At 47.4% G+C, this 14,362-nt stretch overlaps 2 protein-coding genes across 5 annotated transcripts; both read right to left on the reverse strand.

Annotated features, from left to right (window-relative positions):
- Window positions 1-1,116: 1,116 nt before the first annotated feature.
- On the reverse strand, window positions 1,117-9,910 carry eif3d (eukaryotic translation initiation factor 3, subunit D). 4 transcript variants are annotated; one of them, XM_080512198.1, is made up of 17 exons: window positions 9,826-9,910; window positions 8,591-8,681; window positions 8,233-8,358; window positions 7,956-8,001; window positions 7,720-7,856; window positions 7,557-7,642; window positions 6,747-6,819; window positions 5,391-5,506; window positions 4,526-4,658; window positions 4,296-4,443; window positions 3,291-3,421; window positions 3,126-3,211; window positions 2,920-3,049; window positions 1,962-2,104; window positions 1,683-1,875; window positions 1,510-1,603; window positions 1,117-1,224 (listed from the first exon to the last, which is right to left on the reverse strand). In XM_080512198.1, the coding sequence occupies exons 2-17, from the start codon at window positions 8,609-8,611 to the stop codon at window positions 1,211-1,213; spliced, it is 1,677 nt and encodes a 558-aa protein (XP_080368324.1). In that variant the 5' UTR covers window positions 8,612-8,681; window positions 9,826-9,910; the 3' UTR covers window positions 1,117-1,210. The 4 variants fall into 4 exon arrangements, with proteins under 4 accessions (XP_080368324.1, XP_080368325.1, XP_080368327.1 ...); XM_080512199.1 differs by having other exon boundaries at window positions 8,591-8,684; XM_080512201.1 differs by lacking the exon at window positions 8,591-8,681.
- Window positions 9,911-12,431: 2,521 nt separating this feature from the next.
- LOC308141446 (somatostatin receptor 3) lies at window positions 12,432-13,856 on the reverse strand (the record flags this gene model as incomplete). The annotated part of the gene is made up of 1 exon (XM_080511613.1): window positions 12,432-13,856. One exon carries the CDS (start codon window positions 13,854-13,856, stop codon window positions 12,432-12,434), a length of 1,425 nt encoding a protein of 474 aa, XP_080367739.1.
- Window positions 13,857-14,362: the final 506 nt, after the last annotated feature.

Raw genomic sequence — 14,362 nt, forward strand, 5'->3', positions numbered from 1 at the left:
AATAGGCTTTATAAAGCCTGTGCAGAGCGCTGCCTTCAGAAGACAATGCCTAATGTCTAAACAAACAAACCGAAACTATCTTAAGCACACAATTACTTTTACTTTTAATGTTTTAGAGACAAGTGATGGACAGTAAAATGAGAATGTGCCGTCGAACTGCTGAAGTGTTTTGTTTTTAACGAATCGCGGTCCACCATCTCTTCCTGTCCACATGTCCTGAGGGAAAACACTGAACCCTGAATTAAAGCATGTGCACCCGTGTGTGAATGTGACTGGATGAATGTGACCGTGTAAATGTCAAAATGTCAAAGAAACATGGAAATCAGACAAAGCTGAACATGAGTTCTTCAGATACGTTGAAATAAATTCATAATATTGCAGTTTGGAATCTTTTTAATAATAATTCCACTGCTAAACATAAACAGCAGATCTTAGAATTCAGTTTGTTACGGTCAATCCTTAATCTGCCTTTGTAACAGTAAAAATTGATGAAATAGATGAGATCCATTCTAATCATTTATTATACGACGAGATCGCATACAATCATTTTAATCCATGACATTTTTCTTTGGAAAACACTAATGAATAGTAATATATATTAAAACCTTCCTGTTAACCCGTCAAACAATGAAAAAGCACATTAATGCAGTGGGCGCCATCTAGTGGCAGGACATTGTTCCACAGCTTTGTTTTAATAGTGTATTTCATAACTGTGGCCATATAACTTCTATACTGTTAACTATACACTTGCTTAATTCATGTGGTTTAAATAAGTTTTGTCTAATATCCTGCATAGAAAAATCTAATTTTTCCTACATTTTCTCGAGATTATTCTATCTTATTAAAGATCAAAAAGTTCTATATGATACATACATCAATTGTTTGTACACTATACTGTATATACCTTTAAAACAATTCAGTTTCTTCTGGGTGTGAAGAGTCAGTGGTTTAAAAAAAAAATATTGATCCCTTTTAACTTTTCCACATTTAGTCACATTACAAATATAATTTATGTGTCAAACCAACAAGATGGTTCATAATTTAAATGTTTGTCACAGTGATTGATCACTGAGTGCCCCCCCCCCCCCCCACCTCATTAAAGGACCACGAAAAGACTTCAAATCTGTTGACTTTAATTGAATGTCACAGAGAATTAACTTCTTGCTTCTGCACGTTTGACGAAGGCCGGTTTGGTCACTGGAGGAAATCTTCAATTCTCTTCATCTGGAAACAACCAGAGGAAAGAAATGACAAATATTCAGGCATTTTCAAGTCACAATACAATTAAAACACGTACAGAAAATAGGATTACAAAAGTGTTTTGTCAAGAATTTTATATATAAAAAAAAAAAAAACGTAAACACCGTTGGAACATTTTACAGGAATATCATGAAAATCAAAAAAATGATCGTAACTTCATCTTATTTTACGATCAGAACTGGAGTTTCAAACGGATGTGAATCCTTCATCCCGTTTAGCGTTTAAGAGTTTGAACAAGCAGAGACCCACCTTCTTCTTCCTCGTCCTCTTCCTCGTCCTCTTCATCCTCCTCCTCATCGGAGCTGAAGGTGCCGTCAGGCAGGCTGTAGACCCGGATCACTTGCTGTGGAGGAGGAACGCAGTGGTCACACACCGGCTGGCTTTGTGTGTGTGTGTGTCTTTGTATGTGTGCGTGTCCTCACCTTGTTGGGGTCCTTGAGGATGAGGTACTTGCCCTCGTCCAGCTTGCGGCAGATGTCGATGACGCAGCGCAGGATGCCCCAGGCGTTCTCCATGCTCAGGTTGATCTGGCTGGCGAACTCGTTGGGTTTGAAGTGCTGCGTCCCCAGGATGACGTGGCGGGCCGAGTCCTTCACGTGGTAGCGGGACACGTACCTGGGGGACGTGGAGGGCGTTACTGCACGTTCGGGCTGGGTCCTCCCCCCCCGCCCCGCCCCACCCCGGCCCACCGCTCGACTCACCCCAGCTTGAGGTACTCGGACCCGGCCAGCATGGCGCAGCAGGTCCAGCGGGCCAGCTTGTAGCTGTTGTTCTTCAGCTCCGTGGCCAAGACGGCCCCCCGCTGGGAGTCCAGCTTCTGGCGCCAGTCCACCCCGTTGCAGTACTGAGGACAGTCAAACGGCGGCCCGGGTCAGTTTAACTCCCGCCTCAATCCAAAGGACGCCATCGACGTCCCACAATGCACTGCAGCCCAGGTCTCCTGGGTCGACTTGGGTGTTTTTAATAAGATTCTGCTTTGTAACGCGATTCGTCGTCTTGGAGTCTGGAAACTATCTGCAGAGTCACGTATTGACATCATCACTTCCACACTAGTGACGCCTGAATATAAGCCACACCCACCAAATAAAAAGAAAAAGAAAGGTTGGAGTTACGTGATGCACCTGAACGCATCACCCATGTATCAGCAGCATGAAGCTCATTAACCCCGTCATTGTTTAAGACTCAGAGTTCAGAGCATGTGGAAAACCGTAGCAGCTTATAGTCCGAGAATTACGGTATTTAAATAGCAATAATTTACTGTCTCGTTCATTCATGTCGGTACACCCACCCCCAAAACAAGTTAATAGAATTCATGTAGTAGAGCTGTTGTGAGCTAGTTGTGTGTAGATTTGCATGTAGTAGTTCTGAGTAGATCTGCGTGTAGTAGATCTGTGTGTAGATCTGTGTGTAGATCTGTGTGATGGAGATCTGTGAGTAGTTCTGAGTAGATCAGTGTGTAGTAGATCTGTCTGTAGTAGTTCTGTGAGTAGATCAGTGTGTAGTAGATCTGTGAGTAGATCTGCGTGTAGTAGTTCTGTGAGTTCTGTGTGTAGATCTGTGTGTAGTAGTTCTGCGAGTAGATCTGCGTGTAGTAGTTCTGCGAGTAGATCGGCGTGTAGATCTGTGTGTAGTAGATCTGCGTGAAGGCGGTCGTCTCACCCTGGAGTCCCACTCGTTGAGGGTCTTGATGTTGACGAAGGACACTTCGCCGTTGGTCCCGGTCATCACGCCGTCGTGCTCGCAGCGGACGATCAGGTCGATGTCCTCTCCCAGCTTCCAGTGGCGATACCTGGAGCGACCACAGCGGCGGTTACAACCCCGACTGCCCGCCGGTCTGGTGGGACGCACGGCGGCCGGACTCGTACCTGTAGGCCACCGAGGCCACCTCGCTCTTGTCCATGTCCTCCTCCACAAACGGGTTGGAGGTGGGGAACTTGTGGCGATCGCCGCCCTGCGGGGGGGGGGGGGGAGAAGGCGGAGGTGAACGGGGGCCCTGGAGGAGCTCGTCGGGTCACGTTTCTGACACTCACAATGCGTAAACACTGCTGGCTGAAGTTGTGGTTGATGTAGGTGGCCTCCATCGCCAGGTTACGGGGGGAGTTGAAGGAGTTCCCTTCGTCCTGAGGCGGCTCGTTGGCCGTCTCGCTCACCGTGAGCAAGTCTGACAGGAAAACAAACACAGCGATTTCAAAACCGACAGAATCCTATTGAACGGAGGATGAGAGAAAGAAATGTGTCCTGTTGTCACCCGGAAATATGGAATCTAGGCTTTAGAACATGTTTAACGTTTCCACGGCAAAAAAACACACACACACACACACACACACACACACACACACACACACACACACACACACACACACACACACACACACACACACACACACACACACACACACACACACACACACACACACACACACACACACACACACACACACACACACACACACACACACACAGGCAATTTACTCTATTTTTAGAGGATTTCTTTCTTTTTTACTGGATTGTTTTATTTTTTTATTTTGACATTCTATTTTTTTGCTCTTGTTTAGATACTTACATATGTTTACATATTTTAATCCCTTAATTTTATAATTTCTGCACCTTTTTACCTTGAGCTGTTGTAAGTTTGTGTTTCCCCCTGGGGAGGAATAAAGCTCTCTCTCTCTCTCCATCCTGAGGGGGCCAAACCAGGAAACTGGTTCCATAATAACCTTTACATTTGTCGTGACTTTCCTCGATTCTACATGATAAAACGATCTATTTTCACAAAGGCCAAACTATCCCAACTGAAAATGACTCATGTCAACATAAAGCAGATTAATGGAACCTTCTGCTGCAAAAAGCACAACGAAACGTCCGGAAAACCTCTACTGCAACTGTTGCATTGTGGGTTTTCTCCCCCCTCCCACCACACACAAAACCCCAGATTTGGCGTTGAGGCTGGTGCTAGTTGGCCAAGTGTTCATGGAACCACCAGGAGATCTCGGGTCTCAGTGTCACTGACTGTGAAGAAACCCGTGGAGCCTCACCGAAGTCGGAGTTGTCCCTCTTGTCGAAGAAGAGCTTGTTGCCGACTCGCTGCACGATGATGTCCCAGGAGTTGACGGAGCGCGTGCAGCACATGAGCGTGGCCAGGATGGCGTCGGTGGCGAACACGTTGCCTTGAGTCTTGGCCAGCTGAGAGACGGGGGGAGGAGAAGCGTCAACGTGAAGAGCCCGCCTCCAGTGACGGCGGGGTGGGGGCGTGGCCTGGCCGTACCTTGCGGATGACGGGGTCGTCGGTGGTCGTCACGGTGTGGAAGATCCTCTTGATGCTCTTCAGCTGCCGCTCGTTGCGGGTGGTGATGCGGTCGAAGGCCTTGTCGTAGTACTCCAGGGCGCCGCAGCACTCGCTGAGGGAGAGGAGGCCATTGTTTAATTGGGCGGTTGTAGAAAAACAAAGACAGAGTGAAAGAGTGACGGTCGAAGCAAAACCTCCGTCACACCGACCCGCATCACAAATAAACAAAACAAGGCTCTCCATGTCACAGAAATAGTTTTTTTTAACCATTATTATTATTTCTACAATACACATTCAATATAGTTTATACATGCCCATAAAACATATATACAAAAGAACACACACACATGAATGTACATTAAATGTCATCAATTACATTTTAAATACAAAATATAATGTGGCAATATTTAAATTAAGAATATTCTATAATATTATGTTTATTAAGTATTAATATATTTTATACCAATATATACATATAATACACTCTGGCTGTCTTCAGTAAAAGTGTTGCTCTTCTTTCTTACACTTACTAATGATATGATTTAAACCGGTTCATGTTTTATTTCCACAATTTAACCCCTGCTGCTGCCGGACTCGTCCTTTTCAGTGTCGTTCTAGCAGATCTTGAAATGTAGTTTTCCTCTTCAACTATATCCCCCTTCTCTCTAGAAAATGCTTTTCTGCACCTTTGCTTGCTTGACATTATTTTTAGGTTGAGATCTGGGAGTTTCAGAATAAAACACTTGCGAGTTCCCAGTATCCTGGTGGCCGTTGGTTCAGAACGTTTCCTCAAGCGTCTCCGCAGTGACTGTCATCTGGAGAAACCCCGGTCCCTTGCACTCACATGTCGACGGGGTCGGCCACCTCCATGTATCTCATCTTCATCAGACGGGGGAAGTCCATCTCCTCCTTCACCTCCCAGTCGCTCCGGACCTCTACTGACGAGTCTCGAGGCTTCAGCTGTGCCTGGCGGATGACGGTACCAGGAAGAAATCAGGGAAGTTCCCACTGAATCCAACAAGCATCGTGTGGATTTACTCCCCCACTGGGCTCTAATGGACTTCTATGTGTACAGGTCTAGACCAGGGGTCGGCAACCTTTACTGCTCAAAGAGCCACTTGGTCCCGTTTTCCACTGAACACAACACCCAGAGAGCCACACACATTTTATTTTGACAGTCCCACAGGAAGACCATGCCAGGAGGACACGACACACAAAACCTTCTTCACTGCTGGTCGACGACTTACAACTAATAAACTAAACTACATGAACTAAGCAACAAAAACACAATTATTACCAACACTACAAACCTAACATAACCCCCAATAACTACATTTAAACACAACAGAAACTCCCATAATGCATTGCAGCTATCAGCTCCTTTATCGCTCCACATTATTAAAATGGAAGATAAATGTGGGAGATGTGGATTGTTAGAACCATGAGTGTGAGTGTTGTGGCTTTAATGTCCTGTAGTTGTTGTGTAATTCACTAGAATGTTCCGTCACTCTCAACAAGTCTGCAATGAACCTGGAACTGTCGGCACTCCGCAGTGCTTTTACTCTGAAAGGTACAGGAAGCTCCAAGCTTCAGACACCAGTTGAGTCGCTGTCATGACCTGCAGCCGCAATTCTACCTTCTTCATTTTTGTTGTAATGACGTTACATCGCTGCGTCGTTCACGACCCTACATTTTACCACTCTTTGTAGCGGGACTGCGCTCTGGGTGGCCTTGCCTCCTTACGTCCCTCTCTGGGTGGCCTTGCCTCCTTACGTCCCTCCAGGATGAACTGCAGTGGGACCGAGGCTCAAGGAGCCGCAGTGGAGGGACCAAAGAGCCGCGGGTCGCCGACCCCTGCTCTCGATAGTCATCTACTTAAATATGCAAAGTTGATTCTCTGGTGTGCAACTGTCCTCAGTGTCTTTAACTAAATGTCCAATATGGAGCTGCTCTTTGGACCCAATTCCCTCCTGGGGGGTTAATAGAGTCTGATCTAATCTAAAACAAACGTCTGGATATTTAACACATGTGATCAACAAACACCGACTGAAGTCTGACAAATCAACTCATGTCTGATTAAAAGTAAAGTAAAAAAAAAAAAAAGAAGAAGAAATGACTGAATAATTCAATCAGCTGGAGATGAAGGTGATAAACTCCAGAATATTGCGCCGCCGCCGTGGAAACGTAAGAGGAAAATAACCTGAGACTTCTGGTCCCACTTCTGACGGACACCAAACTGCTTCTGGAACTTCTTCTGCAGACGCATTCGGTCCCTGAAAACACAGAAAAAGACCCCAAAGAAACACGTCAAATCCTGTGGGAACTGAGGAACAAACAGATTGCAGACGAATCTTTCATTATTGTTTTTCAAACTGTGGAAAATGTTCATCTGTGACGTCTGAAATAACTCTTCTGTAAAGTAATATAGTTTAAGAAATGTCTTCAGGAGGAAAGTTTAAAGCAAAGTAACAGATTAGAACTCCTACCAGACACATGAATACTTAAATCAACAATTTGAAGATGTTTCACGGACTTTTGGATCAGAAACTTTGTCCGAAATCAAACCGACGATGTGCATTTTAGATCCCGTTCACACATTTCCTGCTTATTTGTATTGTTTGCTATTTTCTTCGTAAATATGGACGAGTATACTCCGTTTGTAAATATGCACATAAGAAGTGAGTGGTGGTTGAGACGGAGAAGCCGTGGGAGGGAAGAAGCCAACGCTTCCTCCGTCTCCAGAGTTAACCCCAGAGTTAACTCCAGAGTTAACCCCAGAGATAACTCCGCCCCCACTTGATGACACGTCTGACCCCGGCCTGGTTCCTCTCTGGCTCAACAGAGAAGTGGAGCCAGTGTAGCACCAGTTCAGAACTGGCTTTGGCAGTGGAAAGACAAAGAACTGGTACCAACTCTGGTCCTGGACCAGAACTAGAACCTGGTTCTTTCCAGAGGAAGATCCTCCACTGACTCAGAAAGTCCTCCTAAAGCACGAGCGGCGGGTTCTGACCTCTCCTTCTGCTTGGCGCTCTTGGGCAGCGTCTGCATGTTGAACTGGGTCAGGTTCCTGCGGTCCTTGTCGCGGCGCAGGTTCCTCTGCGGGGAACAGAAAGCGGCGCGGTCAGCGGGGAGCGAGGGGGACGACGGGCGCGGCGCCGGGAGCCGGTCCGTACCTGAGCAAACCTCATGCGGTTCCTCTGGTAGGCCGTCTTCTGAGTCTTGGCCGTGTCGACCAGCTGGAAGCTCGTCTCGTCCTCCTCGTGGAAGTACGCATACTGGCTGCCGCCGCCGAACTGGGAGGAGTATTTATCTGAGGGGGACAAAACGCAACGCGCTCAGAACCACGTCAGCGGTTTCCATGACGATGTGCAATCACAAGTTCCTGGTGGGACCGAGCAGGAACACTCACTGGTGTATCTCTTGTCTTGATACGTGGCTCCGGTCCAGTCGGCCACCTGAAACACAGAAGGGACACGTCCATTCAGATACTTTTCTAGAGAATTACGTGGACTATAGGACGACCAAGTCCCGGGAGGATATAGGACGGGGGTCATCACACGACGGAGGAGACATTGGTCGCATTCCCGTTTCAAGGAGACGGAACGTTTTGAGTTTTCATTGGAAAATGTTGTGTAAAACCGTGGAAACTCCTGTTTTTCTAGCTCCCATTATGATTGGAAGCAGACCTTTCCCAGACGGTCTCCTTTGCTGAACGGCTGGTAGGGCATGTCCTTGAACTTCTCCGGGACCGCACACGGCCCCCACCCGGACGGGTTGTCCTGGATCACCGGGGCGTGGAACTTTGCCATGACCTGAAGCCCAAACGCCAGAGAACAAACATTAATTAAATAAATAAAAAAACCCAAGTTGGATTGATTGAGAGTTCACACAGGGTGTGTAAAAGGGGCAGCACACGGAGCAGGTCTCAGACTAGGAGCAGCACTGATTTCTCCAGCAGTGAACCACGAGGAAGACGAGGCACTGATCAGTTTGCGCAGTGGGCTAGTCATCATCGACGCTCCAACTGTGGCAGATAGAAAGTACCTTTGCTTCAGAGAACTCCATCACCTCCTAATTTACTCCAGTGATGCATGGAAACAATCCACTGCAGCTCAATCCTCTCAGCCACACTTTACTGCTTCAGAGAGGAAAAATCTATCAATCAAAGCTCTAAGTAGTGTCCTACATGGCAAAAAGTACACTTCACGGCAATAAATGAAGGTAAGAAATAACCGAATATGGTCACTTGGCTCTGAATAAACTCTTAACAGACTATTTGAATTCAGGAAGAAAATTTACATGAGCAAGGCCACTGCTTTTATGTGAGACGAATTTATTATTTGCGCAGAAAAACTCCCCACAAACCCAGGAGGAACGTGGTGGTTTATAGTAGCCGAAATTACATAATTTTTACAATATACTCTGGTGTGCTTTTACAAGTTAAAAACAATAAATGTCATAATTTAATCACATTTCACAGACAAGAAAATAGCAGAAGAGATCAAGATTGATTTTACATAATGTTAAATATGACAGGTAATCGCCTACTTTGTTAGTGATTGGAGTTGGAGATGAAAGAATGAGTTACAGAGGATATGTGATTAACGTGGTGAGGGTTTTATTAAATCAACCCTCCAGTTGAGTTCATTCAAAAACGTAGTCACAATAAATATAGATTTATCCTCTGTTCATTGACTTCACATTGAAATACAAGCCTAGCATGTGTAGAAACACACAATATTAACACAGTTATCAACATAACTTTGAACAACGTGCACGTTTCCTTTACTGCTACAAAAGATCTGCTCCTTACATTTTGCATCATTCCAGTCATTTCGTGGTAAATAAATACAAAACACTGAGTGGAGATGAGGGGCCCGGGTTTGATCCGGATACCTGGTTCTAGGCCCAGGGTCTGTTACGCCCGATCACCGTGAGCTCAAGCTCAGATGCGCTTTTAAAAAACACTTTCTAAACAAAGATATATGATAACCGAACTCCTATCGGGTGAAACGTGTCATCTAAAAGAAGAGAAGCTCAGTTTCTCATAGAATTATGCGTCTTTCTTGTTACTCTTTCGTTCCCCGTGACTCGCGCTGCTAACGGCTAATGCTAACACCATTAACCCAACCAGGTGGTCGGGTTAGCGGGCTAAGCTAACGAGGCTAACCGGGAGGACGTGTCCAGACAAACACACGTTTTTATCTCCTTTGTATCTCAAAGTCGAACTGAAAACACACGCGCTCAACATCCCTGTGCACACATCGCCGCGAGCTTACCGTGAGAGCCGGGAAACTCCTCTTTTCTTCGGTTTCCAATCCGATTCTCAAACAGCGTGAAGAACCGACGAGGCGCCGGCCAGAGAGGAAAAGGAAAGCGGAAGGCGGAAGTGACGTCACGTTAAAGGAGCAGTACGGTGGCGATGAGGAAAGGAATAAAATGTTCAAATAAAAGACTTTATTCAAAACTATGGACTATAAAACTATCTTAAGGCCTTATAACAACAACAACAACCACAACAACAACAACAATAATAATAATAATGGTCTTTTACGCTCTCTATCCTCTCCTTTCTGTACTGGATATGATGAGGAATTGTCCTTATTTTGGAGTTTCTTGTTGTCTTTTTTCTTTCTGATATTATTTGGGTTATTTCTTATGTCATATTTTGCTTACTTGGATATCGAGCCTTTATTTTGTTTATTTTTATTCCCAAGGTACAGTTTAACATCTTTTTAATCAATGTTAATGTGATGTTAAGATGAGAACAACAAACACTGGCTTTTATTTCTCCACACAATCCAATAGAAGCTGAAACAGACTTCATCCGGAAGCTGATTGCTGCTTTAGCACCAACAATGACACCATTAGAGCTGAATTAGAGGCTGATTTGGTCATAAAACACTTTCAAATGAGCAATAGGATTATAAAGGCTGTGAGAGTGAGCTGTGTAGTGTGTGTGTGTGCATGTGTGATAGAATGGATTTCTGTGGGTTTCCATAGTTCCTTCTGCCCCCCAAAAAGTGAATAATAGGCTATTAGAGAAAAGTTGAGTCCTGTTCCATGTTGTACGTGGGTGAGTGTCTGCAGACAGAGCGAAGTCACCAGCAGGTCTCCTGACTTATCACTCCTCCGAGAAGCAGTGAGAGCCACAATTAGAAGCAGAGCCTCACTCTAACAGTAGAAAAGAGACATAGCACACTCCCCGCAGGCTCCTCTCGGCCCGAGCCAATCTCCACCTGCCCCGGGGGCCGGGCAAATAAGCTATGAGCCGGACAAAACCCCCCTTTAATGTGTCCGTAATGAGAGCCGGCAGCTCCTCGGTGGGTGTGTAGGCGTGATGGCTGAAGAGTGGCAGCAGAAACGAGAGCAGCAGGCTGAGCTTTGTGTTTGCAGGATGCTAAATATAAACCGGCCCACCCACAGCAGACACACCGGGGCTCCCGACTCCTCAATGAACCGCGGCAGGACGCGATCAATAACCTGAGCTGAGGCCTGTTTACACTTAACAAGTGGAAACTCATTGGAGGTGGGTGTAGCTTCAGAAAAGTTTGGTTTTCACACGGCATCATTGAGAAAACGATGTCAGTTTACACTGAAACTGAAGAAACACTGAAAACGATGTAGTTAACATGTTGGTCCACTAGTTGGTGCTGCTGTTTTAGTAATGAAGCCACCACACACACACACACACACACACACACACACACACACACACACACACACACACACACACACACACACACACACACACACACACACACACACACACACACACACACACACACACACACACACACACACACGCAGCAGACAACAATGAGCTCTAAACATGGACACTGGGAGAACACGTTCTAGTGGACAGACCACCAAGTGGGATTGTTACTACGGTGACTGTCAAAATAAAAGTACCATGTCCAGGAGAATATGGACTGGCAGTCATGACACCATGGAGGAAACTGTGTTCTGATCGTCTCTACTGAGCGTGTGCACAACTACTGTTCACGACCACCGTGGTGACCAGCAGCAGCCATTCAGTGTTTGCGTTTTTGAGTTGCGTTTTCATCCTTTTATATGAAGTGGGAGTTGTTTTCAAAAACTTGTTTTCACCCGTTTCCACAGAGACGGGGTTGGAACGTTTACAAGAAGTTGCATTTACCCTCGTTTCCACAGAGACGGATCATTTTCAGAAAGTTACGTTTCCACCTGTTTCCATGGTGACGGAGCCTTTTCAAAATGTTATATTCCCCCCCTTTCCAGGAAGATGGTGCATTTACCAAAAGTTGCATTTTCACCCTTTTCCACTGCATTTTCAACACTTTGCGTGACTCCGAACACCGTTGTCGTGTAAACGCTGCCTTAACATCAGTTTACTAGCAGAATAGCTTTATTTGTGTCACGTCTCTGAAGCACTATGTGAAAAGCAGAACACAAAAGTTTTCTGTCTTTACAATCGGAGAGCTGCTTTACAGACAAGTTTGTTGACTAAACCAGCACTCTGCAGAGTTGTGTTTCGACGTTAATGGACAAAACTTTACCGGCACATAGAGATCATTTCAGTTTTCCACATCGAGAGGCTGCGTCGTCCTCAGCGGAAGTTAGACTCAAGCGTAAACACAACAAAACCTGAGTAAACGATCGTCACATTATGGGTCACAGAGGGTCAAAATACAACAACAAAAAATTGCGAATGGACTAAATAAAGGCACAGAGTTCTACGTTCACACACGCAAGTATCAATAGGTATGTACATTTCACAAGTAGTCACCAATTCAATTGATCAGAAAAATCCACTTTAAGGCTTGTTTGAGTTTTCTTTTAAAGTGTTCGGTGAGGATTCGTTTGTTTTTTCCTCTGTGGATTCGTCTGGAGTCGCCCGTTCGCACTATAAATAGCTGATCTCCAGCGAGGCGCTTTGCTCCGTGTTTTCCTCGGGCAGAGTTTTAACGCTGCCGTTTGCCGCTCCGTTGAGGAGCAGAGGGACGGTCAGAGACGGCCCGCCGACGGGGTCGTTGCCCTTGGCGTCCGCGCCGCTGCCCTTCCTGTCCGGGGATGGCGGCTCGGTGGCCCCCGGCGCCTGACCTTGCTCCGAGAACGGCGGCCGCGAGCTCTGCGGCCGGAAGCCGCCGTTTCCGTTCTGGGCGATCCTGTAGATCTCCGTCATCTCTGAGACGTCCTCCTCGTCCTCGTCCTCGTCCCCGACGGGCCGCCTCGGGCTCTCCCTGGGCATGAGCGCCCGCCGCCCCTCGTCCTGCGGCTGCTGGTGCTCCGGGGGCTCGTGGCTCTCCACCTTGCGGGTGGAGCGGCACAGAGCTTTCCGGAACCCCCTCTTGAAGTTGTCCGACAGGAAGCCGTAGACGATGGGGTTGGCACAGCTGTTGGCGTATCCGAGAACCACGACGAAGTAGTAGAGGCCCTGGTACTCCGGCGGCAGCGACTGGAGCACGTTGATGATGTTCAGGGCGTAGAAAGGCAGCCAGCAGAAGACGAAGACGGCCACGACGATCACGACCATTCGCGTGGCCTTGCGCTCCGACTTCCTGCGCTTGGTGGACGTGGCGTGGACCTTCTTGCCCGAGCTGCGTATCTTGAAGACGATGAGCAGGTAGCAGAGGCAGATGATGAGCAGCGGGCAGAAGAAGCCCACCGTGGAGGTGTAGATGATGAACGCGGCGCTCCAGATGTTGGCGGGCTGAGGCCAGGCGATGTTGCAGGTGCCTCCCACCTTCTGGATGTTGGAGAAGACGACCACCGGCAGGACAACCAGGAAGGACAGAGCCCACACCGTGCCGTTCACCACCTTGGCCACCTGAGGGCGTCGCCATTTTGAGGAGCGTATGGGGTGCACGACGGCGAGGTAGCGGTCGATGCTCATCACGGTCAGGCAGAAGATGCTGGTGAACTGGTTGATGGAGTCGACGGTCATGACCAGGCGACACATGAAGGAGCCGAAGGGCCACGACTGAAGCGTGTTCTGGACCGCCAGGAACGGCAGGCCCAGCATGAAGAGCTCGTCGGCGATGGCCAAGTTCAGGATGTAGATGTTGGTAACCGACTCGATCTTGGAGTAGTGGAGGACGATGTGGATCACCAGCGTGTTGCCGCCCAGGCCAATGACGCACACGACGATGTATATGAGCGGGATGAGGACGCCCTCCACGCTGGGGCCGGAGGCGCCGTCGGGGCCGGTGGCGTTGGAGGCGCCGAGGTGCGTCGCGTTCAGATCGCTGTCGTTGAACGTGAGCAGGAGCAGGGGGAGGTCCGCCGAGGGGCTGGCAGAGCTGCCGTTCTCCCACATCTCAGCCGTCATCTCGTCGCTCTTCCCGACGCTTCGTCCTTCTGCCGCCTCAGCTCCCGCCCATCTGTTCCGCAAAATGGAGAAGGAAAAAAACAAAACGTCACGGGGCTGAATAGAGTCCACGTTCACTGGCTCTCTGAGGAAATCTGAAGACGTCAATTAAAATGTCTTTGTCTGATAGAGGTGTCTGAACACGGGCACAGAATGCTTCATCTCAAAATGAGAATGGTGGAAGGACAGAATGCTGACGGTGGTGCGGTTATTAACAAACAAACAAACGATTAACAACCAACACAAGGGGAGAAGTAAGGACGTCAAGGTCTGCAAGTTCAAAGGAGCCAACAAAAACACACTGTGCTTGAAATAAGTTCAGTCCAGAGGCAAATAAAAAGAACCAGCAGGCCGCAGAATGTGCTAGAAAATGGTGCAGAACCTCTAGAACCTGCGGTTGTGGAGCCACATATGGCTCTTCAGTTGCTGTGTAGCGGCTCCAGGAAGCTTTGAAGCTTATTATGTGG

The sequence above is a fragment of the Blennius ocellaris genome (assembly GCF_963422515.1).
Source record: "Blennius ocellaris genome assembly, chromosome: 16".
Lineage (NCBI taxonomy): Eukaryota > Metazoa > Chordata > Actinopteri > Blenniiformes > Blenniidae > Blennius > Blennius ocellaris.